At 36.7% G+C, this 13,038-nt stretch overlaps 2 protein-coding genes across 2 annotated transcripts; both read right to left on the reverse strand.

Annotated features, from left to right (window-relative positions):
• Positions 1 to 969: 969 nt before the first annotated feature.
• Positions 970 to 12,644, reverse strand: LOC101894365 (uncharacterized). The gene is made up of 11 exons (XM_011296991.3): positions 12,291 to 12,644; positions 9,587 to 9,960; positions 8,868 to 9,441; positions 8,551 to 8,805; positions 5,871 to 6,223; positions 5,253 to 5,814; positions 5,041 to 5,143; positions 2,572 to 2,714; positions 2,166 to 2,518; positions 1,546 to 2,107; positions 970 to 1,438 (listed from the first exon to the last, which is right to left on the reverse strand). Exons 1-11 carry the CDS (start codon positions 12,403 to 12,405, stop codon positions 1,326 to 1,328), a joined length of 3,507 nt encoding a protein of 1,168 aa, XP_011295293.2. The 5' UTR covers positions 12,406 to 12,644; the 3' UTR covers positions 970 to 1,325.
• Positions 4,969 to 6,719, reverse strand: LOC101896149 (arrestin domain-containing protein 3). The gene is made up of 4 exons (XM_005176158.4): positions 6,290 to 6,719; positions 5,871 to 6,223; positions 5,253 to 5,814; positions 4,969 to 5,143 (listed from the first exon to the last, which is right to left on the reverse strand). The coding sequence occupies exons 1-4, from the start codon at positions 6,399 to 6,401 to the stop codon at positions 5,031 to 5,033; spliced, it is 1,140 nt and encodes a 379-aa protein (XP_005176215.1). The 5' UTR covers positions 6,402 to 6,719; the 3' UTR covers positions 4,969 to 5,030.
• Positions 12,645 to 13,038: the final 394 nt, after the last annotated feature.

Raw genomic sequence — 13,038 nt, forward strand, 5'->3', positions numbered from 1 at the left:
ACCAAAATGTCAATTCCACCGAAATTCTGAAATTGAATTCCAGACGAATTAAGAAATAAACGAATGGCGTATTTCTGATTTTTTTACAACGGTGTCCGTCCGCTGTCTGTCTGTCTGGCTGGCTGGTGCGCACGATAACTCTCGAAGGGAGTATCCGATGTGGTCCAAACTTGGTACATCGTAATATTTTTGTCAAACTTAGATCGAGTTCGGAGATGGGCAATATGATATATATCTGCGAATCCCTTCTGGTACCTCACTTTACAACGGGTCATAATTTTCAATACTGTTGTCTATCATAACTTGTAAAACAAGTCAGCGCTTCTTTACAACTTGCTATATCTTAATATATCTCGCTTAACTAGAAACCTGGCATGATTATGGAATTTATGATTTTCTGTAAATTGGATAAAAATGTTCGATTTCCTTCAAATTTTGCACATGCCAATATTGTTATCTGTTTTAGATGAAGTAGAATATTTCGGTCTGCTATATCTGGAACCTCACACATACATCCTCATTTTCCAAAAATTTGAACATATCTCATACAAAGTATAGGTAGTAGACGATATAGCCCAAATATGGCCTGTTGTAATATTTTTATCAGATTAGGTCAGATACGATATTGATATTGATGATGGGCGATATTGGCCAACGCGATTTATTCTACATTGAATTTCATTGTGAATTACTGAACAAAAATATTAATATGTAGCATATTTTGCTAATAAAAAACCTTTTTTATTTCTAATGAATTAAGGACTTTTTCCAATTTCCTGCAGATTTTATTATAATTGGAAAATGCCAAGTGGTAAAAAGTGTAAAAAGTATTAATTTTTTTAATTTATTTGTTTATTTATAAAATAAGAATAAATAAATTCATAAAAAATAAATAAATTCATAATTATTATTATAATTTGATATTTTTAAAAAATATCTAATACTAATTTGAAAATGATTGACTTGGTATTTGAGGTGGGTATTTTGTAGGACTACTGTTATATTTCTAATAAAAAAAAAATAATCATGCCTATTTTTCGAATAAAAAACATTTTCAGACTTATTCTTTCTTTCTTCCATTCCACTTCGTTTTCTATATATCGGCTGTGGTGGTAATAATTTTTTTCAAATCACTTTTCATAACTTGAGCGCTAATGACAAATGTATAAGTTTTAAATTCATAAAAATATATAATTACTCGTTATATCACAAATGTGTATGTGGTTGTTTGAGTATCGTAAACAAATTCTCAAACCTCAAATACGATTTTTTTGTTTAATATTTAGTTCTTTAAGAAAATGTTTCACTATTGAAATCCCCATCGATTATGAATACACTGGGTAAAGAGGTTTAAAACCAACCACACGATGATGCTTATCGACGTCATTGTCCACAAAGGGGGAATCACTTTGCATAGCCTCTTGATACGAGGGTGGTTCTGTGTGTGCGAAAAAAGTACATGTTTTCGATAAGAAGTTTTGCAATTACAATTAGTCATAAAAAAATCAATAAAAATATTTCACAAAATTATTTCCAAGTACTTACTTAGGTCATTATAGTTGGGTGGCATTTCTGAACCAGAACTATCTTCGGATTTTGTAATTTCTGGGGCACTGGGTGTTGCATCCATTCCTCCAGCATTGCTTGGCAGACTTTCGCGCAACGGTATGTTGCCAATAAATATGGGCACGGATATATCCTTGGATCGGTGACAGCCGGACATAATCATTGTTACTTTCAGCCTATATTCCACATAAATAATCTTCGTTGGGTCAGTTGTGGGCGGCACAGAGGGTATTTGAAATTCACCATTTAATATGCGATTGGTCAAACGGCGACATATCTCCGGATAGTCTCTTGTAACTAGGGTGCGTTTCTCGTGGCGATGACTGCGACTTGGTGAATGGGCTGTGAATGTCATTTTTTGAGTAAATTCCATGAAATAGCCTTCGACATCTACCATCGAATGATTTTGTATGTTCAGTGAGTATTTAACAATTTGTCCAGGAGTATAGGCACCAAATGGAATTTGCAGGGAATACAATAGCTTACCACCACTGCAAGGCCAACAGCATAAACTGGCAACTTTCTCAGCTAATAGGGGAAGCTGTCACCAATATATTAGTCAATATTAACCTTTTTTCAAGAAAATTTAAAAATCTTACTCTGAAAACGGGATTCAAGTTTAAATCAACCGTCTTTAAAACAGTCAATGGTATGTAATAGGTGTTATCAAAACGCAGAACACGATCTAATTTCAGCGAAATTCCATAACGAATGTGACCATATCTTCCCTCGCAGGAAGTGGGGCAGTCTAGAGGCAAAACAATTGTAAATGTATAGGTATGCACGCCCACCGGCAAGATGCCCTCACCACGGACGATGGTCTCGTTGTTGATATACACTTCATGAGATCTGTAGTATGTTGTACTGGTCGTGCTGTTGCCATTGGAATCTGTCGTCGTTGTTGACTCCTCCCACTTTACTTTGCCCTCTCCCAGGAATATAATGCGAGCATCTGTAAGGGATGACAATGAAATATGGATTCAAATCCAGAATAGAGTGCCTTACTTCTAATGTTTTTCTCTGAGGTCGTAGTTAGGCTAATGGTTCCATTGATGGTCTGGCCACTATAATAAACGGCATTGGGATGATTCAGAGTAAATGTGCACACCGACGGCATCTTTTTATGTGTTGTTCTTATTCTTCTTCTTCTTGTTCAATATTCTATCTACTTTTATGACTGACTGTAAACAAAGGGTCGATGAGTACTGACATAGCCGTCTTACAAGATACGCGTATTTATCAACAAAAATTGAATTGTTAATGCAATCATTGAGAACCCTCTCTACTAGGTACATACTTACGATTAGCGGTTGTGCGTCGTGCGCTCTTACGTTTGTTTCTCTTCAACTACTACTGCGAACATGTAAGAGAACTAAATTAAGCTTAATTACGTTTAGTGGGAAATACAAGATTTAGCGTCTGATATCTGTACAAGTGTACTTTAAGAGATAAAGAGTCCATTTTTAGATAACTATGTCGTATTTAAGGAAGCTTTGAATTAGCAAAAAATAACAGATTTCTGAATCGAAATTTTTATATAAATATTTATTATATAATATTGCTTTAATAGAAATAAAACCAAAACTAATATACAACCCATGTTCTACTTGTATACTTTTTGACAGAAGCCACAATACCATAGCTTAGGTAGCAGAAGTACTCGACGTAGTTCTTAAATTACTTATAATAATTTTGTTTTATGAGCTCCATGGATACTCAAAAATTTGAAGCTTTGTCGGGAGGTACCAGAAACAGGGACTCGATATATTCCATCTTCACACCAGACTTTGTATTAATAACAAGTAAAACTTTGAATACCCTCCACCATTTGGAACGAATTAAATTATTATTATACCATTAAATTTTATTTTAAATCTTTACAATATCTAATATAGGAAGGTGCCGATATATGGGGGTATATATGATATTGTGGACCTATTAAGACAAATCTATGTCTGGGTGTAAAGTACTCGCAAGGAACTCCTTGTGTGGGTTTTCAGATAATTCCATTGGAAAAAGTGGCTAAAATCATCAAACTACTGAATATCGGGGTATCGTTATATGGGGGATATACGATATTACGGACCTATATAGACAATTCCCTTTCAGGGGGTAAAGTGCTCACAAAGAACTCCTTGTGTGGATTTTCAGACAATACGATTTGAAAATGTGGCCAAAATCATCAAATTACCGAATATCGGCGGTACCGTTATATGGGTGCTATACGATATCATTAACCTATATAAAGAATTTTCTGTCGGGGGGTAAAGTGCTTACATAAAACCCCTTGTGTACTATTTCCGTTGAAAAATGTGGCTAAAATCATGAAAATACCGAATATCGAGGGTACTGTTTTATGGGGGCTATACGATATCGTGGACCGATATAGCCCATCTTCGAACTTGACCTGCCTGCAGACAAAAGAGAGATCTGTGCAAAATTTAATTCGTTTAGACTGTAGCGTGATTACAACAGACGGACAGACGGACGGACAGGGCTAAATCGTCTTAGAATTTTACGCTGATCAAGAATATATATACTTTGTTGGGTCTTAAATGATTATTTCGATGAGTTACAAACGGAATGGCGAACTTAATATACCCTCCATACTATGTATGGTGGAGGGTATAATAATATTATCCTCTGACCGCCCTTGTACAGGGTTGCCCATATTCGACGGACCCATCTGGCAACGCCATAACTTTTGACAGAGATGTCACATCGCTTAATGACATACCGCGTTTGAAGCGTCAGTCCAAGCAGATTTTTACCATGAACCAATACACGCCACGCGAGCGCTCTGAAATAGTTGAAATTTACATTCAACAGAAGAAGTCAATTGTGAAAACTCAACGTGCTTTTAAAACATTAAAAAATGTGAGAAGTGCGCCTTCTAAGAACACCATTAAACGAAAAACTTTCGACTGGTTAGGCTCTTTCTAATCCGAAGAGGCCATATAAAAGTCGACCAAGGCGATCGGCCGAGAATATCGCTGCCGTACGAGCCAGTGTTGGGAGGTCCCCAAGAACATCCCAAAAACGCCGTTCTCAGCAGTTGGGCATGGCTCTGTCCACTTTACAACGGATTATTCGCATTGATTTGCATTTGTTCCCGTACAAAATTTAATTGACGCAAAGAATGTTGCCTGCGGACAAGCCTCGTCGATTGGAATGGGCCCAAAGGTCCGTCGAATATGGGCAACCCTGTATTCTACTCATAGGATATGACAACACCAAAATATTTCAGATTTATTGAAATATATGATATTCTATAAGATAAAATACGTAAGTTCACACTGATTTCAATGAACGCATAATTAGTCGATAATTGCTATTTCACATAAGTACATGTGGACTTTTATTGTTGAACATTCCAATTTGAAATATAACTCAAATAAAAAAAACTAATTTAACTTCAATCGGCATTTTTTTTTTTTAAATTTTGTTCCTAATTACTCTAATTACTAAGAATACATCGGGTAAAGAGGCTTAAAGCCAACCACACGATGATGTTTATCGACGTCATTGTCCACGAAGGGGGTATCACTTTGCATAGCCTCTCGATATGAAGGTGGTTCTGTGTGCGATAAATAAATCAATGTTTCTTTGATAAGATATTTTCCAATTACAATTAGTCATAAATAATTAAAAGTACACTATTTTATTAGAATTTTTCATGTACTTACTTATATCAGTGTAGTTGGGTGGCATTTCTGGATTTAAATTTTCCTCTGCTGTCGCCATTTTTGGAGCACTTGGTGGCATTTCCATTCTCTCAGCATTGCTGGGTAAACTTTCTAGCAATGGTATGTTGCCAATAAATATGGGTACGGATACATCCCTGGATTTGTGACAACCGGTCATTATTATTGTTGCCTTCAATTTGTACTCGATATAAATAATATTAGCTGGTTCAGTTGTGGGCGGCACAGAGGGTACACGGAGTTCACCATTAAATATGCAATTGGTCAGACGACGACATATATCCGTTGAGATTTTCCTGACTAAAATACGTCTCTCATACTGATGACTGCGGTTGGGTGAATGGGCTGTGAATGTCATTTTCTGTATAAAATCCACGTGGTAACCCTTGGTGTCCACCATCGAATTATTGTGTATGCCAAGCGAGAACTTGATTGTTTGTCCGGGAGTGTAGGCACCAAATGGTGTTTGCAGGGAATACAATAATTTGCCACTATTACAGGGCCAACAACATAAACTTGCATTTTGTTCAGTCAAAAGAGGAAGCTATTACAAAGACATTTGTTATTATTGCTCTAAAGGGAAAGAATCGAGGGTCCTACCTTGAAAGTGGGATATTTGTTCAAATCGACCCTTTTTAAGACAGTTAGTGGTTTGTAATAGGTATTATCAAAACGTAATACACGATTTAATTTTAACGAAATAGCATAACGAATGTGCCCATACCGTCCCTCACAGGACGTGGGACAGTCCATGGGTACTTTAATCCTAAACGTGTAGGTGTGCACGCCCACGGGTAAGGTGCCCTGGCCGCGTACGGTTGTCCTATTGCTGATGTAAACTTCATGAGAACTGTAGTAAATCGTAGTCGTTATAGCAACGCCTTTGGCATCCGTAGACGTTGTTGACTCCTCCCACTTTACCTTGCCCTCGCCCAGGAATATAATGCTGGCATCTGTAATGGAGAATAGGTAATATGATTTGAAGTAGTAGTACTAGTATTTAGAAAGAAGCGCCTTACGTCGAATATTTTTCTCCGAGGTCGTAGTCAGGCTAATGGTTCCATTAATGGTCTGACCGCAGTAGTAAACGGCATTTGGATGGTCCAGCGTAAATTTACACACCGAAGGCATAGTTTAATGATTTTTATTTATTTTTTTTTTTGTCTATTTTCTAGTCAAATTTATGACAGCGGTAAACGAATCGCTTTTGAGTACTGATATACCGGTCTTACAAGATATGCGTATTTATAGACAGGGGAAATTATAAATGCAGAACATTATAAATTGGTTGCCTGCCTTGGTAATTAGATAATTTTGCGATGACCGCTTGTGTGACGTATGCTATTGGATATTGGGTTTCTCTTTAGATATCACTATCAACATTGGCATTTAAGAGAAGAGAATCAGACCTGTTGAACTTTGAAGGAATTGGGTCCACAAAAAAAAAAAAAATTGACCCATTTGATATTTTATAGAGGAAGGTCTTAAAAATTGTTTAGAGTTAAGGACATACTTTTTAGAGAGAGAGAGAGAGAGAGAGAGAGAGAGGCAGAGAGAGAGAAAGAGAGAGATTTATGTGCATGTCTATGATATACGGGATTTGTCCAAAAAGTATGGCGAATTTCAATTTTCTTGAAAAACGTAATTATTTTGAATAAATTGGGTTCCTGTATGGCTTTATGGCAGGGTTTATTTCTAAAAAAACATAAAAGTAGTAGAAAATCCCTCAATCCCCGCAATGAAATTTAATACCATTAGAATAATAACTAACATTTGATTCTTTTAGTGCCTTCAAATAATGAATTTCCAAATATCTCGACTTATCTCACAACTTCTCAACAATAGTGACCCTCCACTTTATTTCATGCTTTGTACCAATTATGCAAAATGTCTAGGTTCTAGTGCAGAATTCTGGTTCCGACATTACATTTTAGTAAATTTAGGTATTAAGTACTGTTTAGTATTTATAACATTTACTATTTTTCAATACAACTTTCCACGTCAACTCCAATTCAGAACCCCCTCACACCATAAGTTATGGTTAATTACAGTAGTTATACCCTTATTCATATGGCTACAGAGGGTCAAAACGTGCCTCATTAAAATAACGGTTTTAGATTTCAGGTCTCTTTGGACCAAATCCGTTTCAGAACATTTGGAGTCGATCCAGCTATGTCCGTCCGTCCGTCCGCCTGGCTGGCTGGTGCGTACACCGTAATATTATTATCAAACTTAAATCGAGTCGGAGATGGGTAATATATGTTCACTCCTTCTGGTACCCGAAAAAAATAAATAAATCAAATAAATAATTTCTCCAACTTTGCAAATTCCAATATTTACATCAGTGCTAGGTCAGGTACGAAAATGGACAGTATCGGTCCACTCCAACAAGTACCTCTCCCCCAAAGGGTCAACATTTTGAATATTTATAATTCTTATAAAATGTGATGTAAGAGTCCGAATGTCTACACATATCACAATGATTCTATCAACAAAAGATCTTTTATGTACATCCCCCACAAAGGGCCACAGTTTTCAATAACCAAAATGATTATAAAATCCGGAATATGCATTCAATTGTCGTCATATTTCACATAAAAGGTTAAAAATTTTCAATATCCATGAAGCTCATAAAACGCGAAATTAAGATCCGATTTCATTCAGACTTAGTACATGTCAATATTTCCATCAACATAAGCTCTGTTATAAAAATGGTAGAGATCGAACCACTTTTTCTGGTACAGGGTTAAAGATTTTGAAAAACAAAAAGCTCAAAGAAATCAAAATAAGTATCCAACTTTCTTTGAATGTCACTTAAACGAATGTATTTGCTAACACAAGATCTGCTTTGAAGATGTTATATATTTGCGAACCCCTTCTGGAACTCACCCACAAAGGGTCACACAATTTTCAATATTTTAATCTCTCATAACTTGCAAAACAAGACAGTGATTCTATATCAAACCTGGCACGTCGCAATATTTGTATCATATATATTCTGGTCCGAAACGAAATGGACAACATTGGACTATTCCTTCGGAACCTACTCCATAGAGGGTCAAACATTTAAATAATCATAACAGAAGTCAAAATATATTTAAATAATCGAAAATTGGTTGAAAATCGACTTCATCCTTTTCGCCCGACTTATAAGCGCTGAGCATTAAATCTGAGGAATTTTCTTACAACTTGACTTCATATTAAATAGCATTTTAATATATGTAAGTATATATTTATATATATATGCATGTATATATAAGTGAACATAGTTGATAGGATTATATTTCTACTGGCGATTCTCTTGGTGGCTTTTCCTTTTCAATATTTTCCATTTGAGGATTTGTCTTCTTTTTTCTCTTCTTCTTTTTGATCGGAGGATTTGGTGGTGGAGTTTGGCCCATGGAGGGTATGACAACATCATCGACATCAAAGACCGGGTATCGGGGAGTAAATTGGGCCTGTTCACTTACCGTGTTGGCATCATCATCGGCAATGTTGGTGGTCATAAACATGGCTTCCTCATAAGTGGGAGGAGCTGGAAACAAAAATATGTGATAAAGATTTCAACTCTCAAAAGAATATTTTTCCCTGACTTACGCATTTCAAACTCTACTTCAGTCTCCTCACTCAGCAAACTGTGGTCGTTGCCATCGGCCCTTTGCATGGCACACGCTGATGTTGTGGGCACATCATCAATGCTGGGCTGGGCAACCGGGGCACTGGGAGTAATCAATGGAACATTGCCAATTGTTATGGGTATTACGGATTTGGGATTACGCATCAAATGATTCATTATGGCCACCACACAGACTTCATAGGAAATGCGCACGACTTTACTCAGGTGATCACAGGTGGGTGGTGTGGCCGGTACTCGTATAACTTCAGCATAATCTCGTTCACTGTGTCGTGGCACTGTGCCGCAATATTTCTTCACCAAACACAATTTCTCGCTGGATGTTCGCATGCAGGGTGTATCCGAGACATATGTGGCTCGCAAATTCAAGCAGATCATTAGCTTCTTGACATCAGTGCTGGTGTTATTTTGAATATGCGAACTAACCAAAATCATTTGGCCAGGCACATAGCCCGTTTGCATTAGATCGACACGTAGATTCACGGTTTGGGATGTAAAGAAGCAAAAACTCTCCATGCTTTCGTTGTAGGCTGGACTCTGAAAAGTAAGGAAAACACATGTTCCGGAAAAAACAGAGGTTATAACTGACTAAAAAATTGTCAAAAATCTATTGGGATTTTTGTTTTGAAATTTCACTCTTTTAAGGTATTTAACGTATTGAGAGATAAACATTTTGTTTTACCTTCAGTAATTCCGTTTCCCGATTCAAATCCATCATTTTCAGCACCGTGAAACCTTTACTGTAGGTACGATTGGAGGTACTCGGTCGGATGGTGGTAACTTTAACCATATAACGAACATGCCCGTAGGCTCCCTCAAATGACGAAGGACAGTTCACGGGTATGGGACAAGCAAAGGAATACGTGTGTGTTCCTGATTCTATGGAAAAAACCGAACCACCCTCAGAGCCAACTAAAAATGTTGTCGACGCAATGTAATCTTCATGACCATGATAAACATGCTTGCGTTTCAGATTGGATTTGTAGATGGGTTTCTTGCGGCCATGTCGTTCGCGCCACTGACACTGGGCATAACCGCATATTTGTAATTTAATACCTGGTAAATTAAGCAAAAAACATAAGGGATTGATAAAAATTATAATTTTTTCCGGTTACTTAACAAACAGTTGCCATTAATGGTATTTTAATCTAATAATATTGGCTCTTAGTTTTGGTTTTGCTATAGTTTTTTTGTCATCCAAATGCTGGGCATATGCTGTGTTACAAATTGCATACTCATAATAAAGAGATAGATAAGATATCTAGCGCGACTCCAGGTTTGACGGGCGTCAAGCGTTTGTTTTGTTTGTGTGTTTAGCTTTGGTTTCTTGTTTTCTTTTGGTTATCAAAAGATAAGATAAGCAGAAATTTATAAAGATTATTTAAAATATTCCAAACAATTTATGTACTACCTTAAAGAAATATTTACAAACGTTTTCAACAAAAAATCCTTTAAAAGGTATTTTAAGCAGATTTTTTAAATTTTTAAAATTTGAATAACTGTTTTGAATAATGGGGAGAATTAGAGGCAGACTTTGCAAAGGAAGTGTTTTCTGACTTAACCCGAAGCCACACTTAATATCAAATCTGCTGCCATGGAAATCGGGAAGTGTGAATAGTCATACTCTGTACAGTTCGTTTTGTCCATCACATTCTTATTCTGGGTGATTTATACGATTTATGTATTAATATCAAGGTGAGATGAAAAAACTACAACCAAATTCAGACTGCTGTCATTTCCAAACCACTCCTCCGGCAGCTGTTAAAATTATTCCAGTGACAGCTCATTATATTATTTACAAGCGTACAAAAGTATTTTGGTGAGAGTTTTCCAGAAAAAAAGTTATCCGTGATGGTATTCAAGCGTGATTTCTTTATATTTGGCTGGAAAATCACAAGTGGCTATCGTTAGAGCACACCAGCATTTAAAAGTGAATAAATCTTTTGTGTCTCATACCATCGCTCGTTACCGTGATACTGGTGGCGTAGACCAACGTCAAAGAAGTGGACGGAAGAAAACAGAAACATCAGCAAAAATGGTTCGAAAAGTAGGGCAGCGACTTGATCGAAACCCGCGTCGCAGTGGCCGAAAAATGGCTCGTGAGCTGTACATATCACAATATTCCATTCAGCAAATATTGATAAATTAGCTCGGGGTAAAGCCATTGAAATTCCAAAAAGTGCAAAAACTTACACCGCAACAGAAAGAAATTAGACTAAAAAGAGCTAAAGAGTTGCTTCGTTTGGCCGAAAGTGGTGAACTGCCTAATTTGGTTTTCTCCGATGATAAAACCTGAACATTCGTTGTACAGCAGTTTGTAAACAAACAAATGATCGTGTTTACTTCCCAAAGAGGTTAGCTGAAAATGTGCACCTTCGGTTGGCCACCTGAACTCATGCGCCTGTGTGGTGGCGATGGTGTGAGCCGTCATAACAGCCGATGATCGCTCTCCGCTCTTACTAATCGACAGTGGCATCGGAATAAATGCCGAATATTATCGCGAAAATATTCTAGTGGGAGCTAGAACATTGGACATTCCAAGAGGACTCAGCACCATCGCACTCAGCATGCGCCACCCAAAGATTGTTTAAAAATGAGGTTCCTCGCCTCATTTCCAGCGCACAATGGCCACCAAAATCTCCGTATACCAATCCGTTGGACTATTGTGTCTAGAGTATTTTGGAAAGCAAGGTTGGAACTAAAAAATACCAAAGTGTCAATCACTTCAAGTAAGCGCTTCGCCGGGAATGGGCCAAAATATCGCAAAGCAACATTCGGCCAGCGTGTGACGGTTTCATTGGCCATTTTGAACAAATCTAAACTTATTCTAAAATTTGATGCTATTTCCCACATTTTTTCCTTTCATTCAATAAAATTAAAAAAAATTGTAAACATTGTGGCGTTTGACTTCTTTGCTGTTTTTCTATCTCACCCTGTATATGTGGAAGAAATAGATCTTAGTTATTCTGATTATAAGTCAAGAACCGCTGGACTGATTTCCCCAATTTTAGGATGATGAATAACGTATAAAAGACAACATTGAAAAATATCCAAAAAGATGACAGATTGGATTTATCGCCCATGTATCTTTAGGTTTCATGACCTTAGGGTTTTTAAGATCTTTAATCCCCCAAACTTCCCAGACTTTGACCGGCGATTTGTGTCACAGTTTAATTTGTTTATTGGAATATTCCCGGTTTTAATGTTTTTGTATAAGTATTTTATAATTGTTGTTGTTATATCTAATTTTATCAACTGAGTCACTGAGTAATTATAAATATATATGTATATAACTATCATTGTTCTACTGCATTAAGATTGATGGAATGAGAATATACATATATTATATTGCTCACAATTTCTCTTCCATTTTTCTCAATCTCTACCTTTGAACTTTTTCGATTTATTTAGGGTCAGAATTACTTTTCCCGTCAACAATTGACCCGTAAAATAAGTTCCGTATTCATTTTGATCGAATGTTATAACACAATTATTAGCCATGGCTTGGTTTTCGGTTTCGACTATCAAAGTTGTTCACTTGGCCACATTCTAGTTTTTTGTGCGTTTTTTTTTAATGTTTTCCGCAGCAGTTTAACGCAACGCTTTAGGTTTTTAACTGACTACGATCGCTCGGCCAACTTGTTGTGAAGTTGTATCCAATAACTGTTGTTATGATTCGTTTTAGATTGAGATAAGATTGCATAGTTGTGTGAGTGTAGCTGACAAAATTCAAAATTCGTCTCTGCTCTGCGCTCGGGCCTACACACGAAAAAAATTCAGTTAACGGCTAAGGTGATGAGCAATGAAGCGACTGTCTGTTTTTCGTTTTGTTATTGAGATTTGGTGTTTACTTGATGGGGGGGCTTAAGTGACAGAATCGAATTTGAATAATCGCAGTAGCAGCGATGTATGCCGTAACAATATATGCAACTCATTGTTTGTAAGCAAAACAAATGGTAAATTGTAGATCAATTAACGCGAACGTCATTTGTAGATTGGGATTTGAATCAAATACCAATAAAATACAGGTGAGCATCGGGGAACACGTTTGTTTGTTATCAGAGAATCTAATTTTGGTAATTCATAACACCATGTTTTTAAAGTTGACAAATTTTTGCAAGTTTCTTCGTAACA

The sequence above is a fragment of the Musca domestica genome, unplaced genomic scaffold, assembly GCF_030504385.1.
Source record: "Musca domestica strain aabys unplaced genomic scaffold, Musca_domestica.polishedcontigs.V.1.1 12, whole genome shotgun sequence".
Lineage (NCBI taxonomy): Eukaryota > Metazoa > Arthropoda > Insecta > Diptera > Muscidae > Musca > Musca domestica.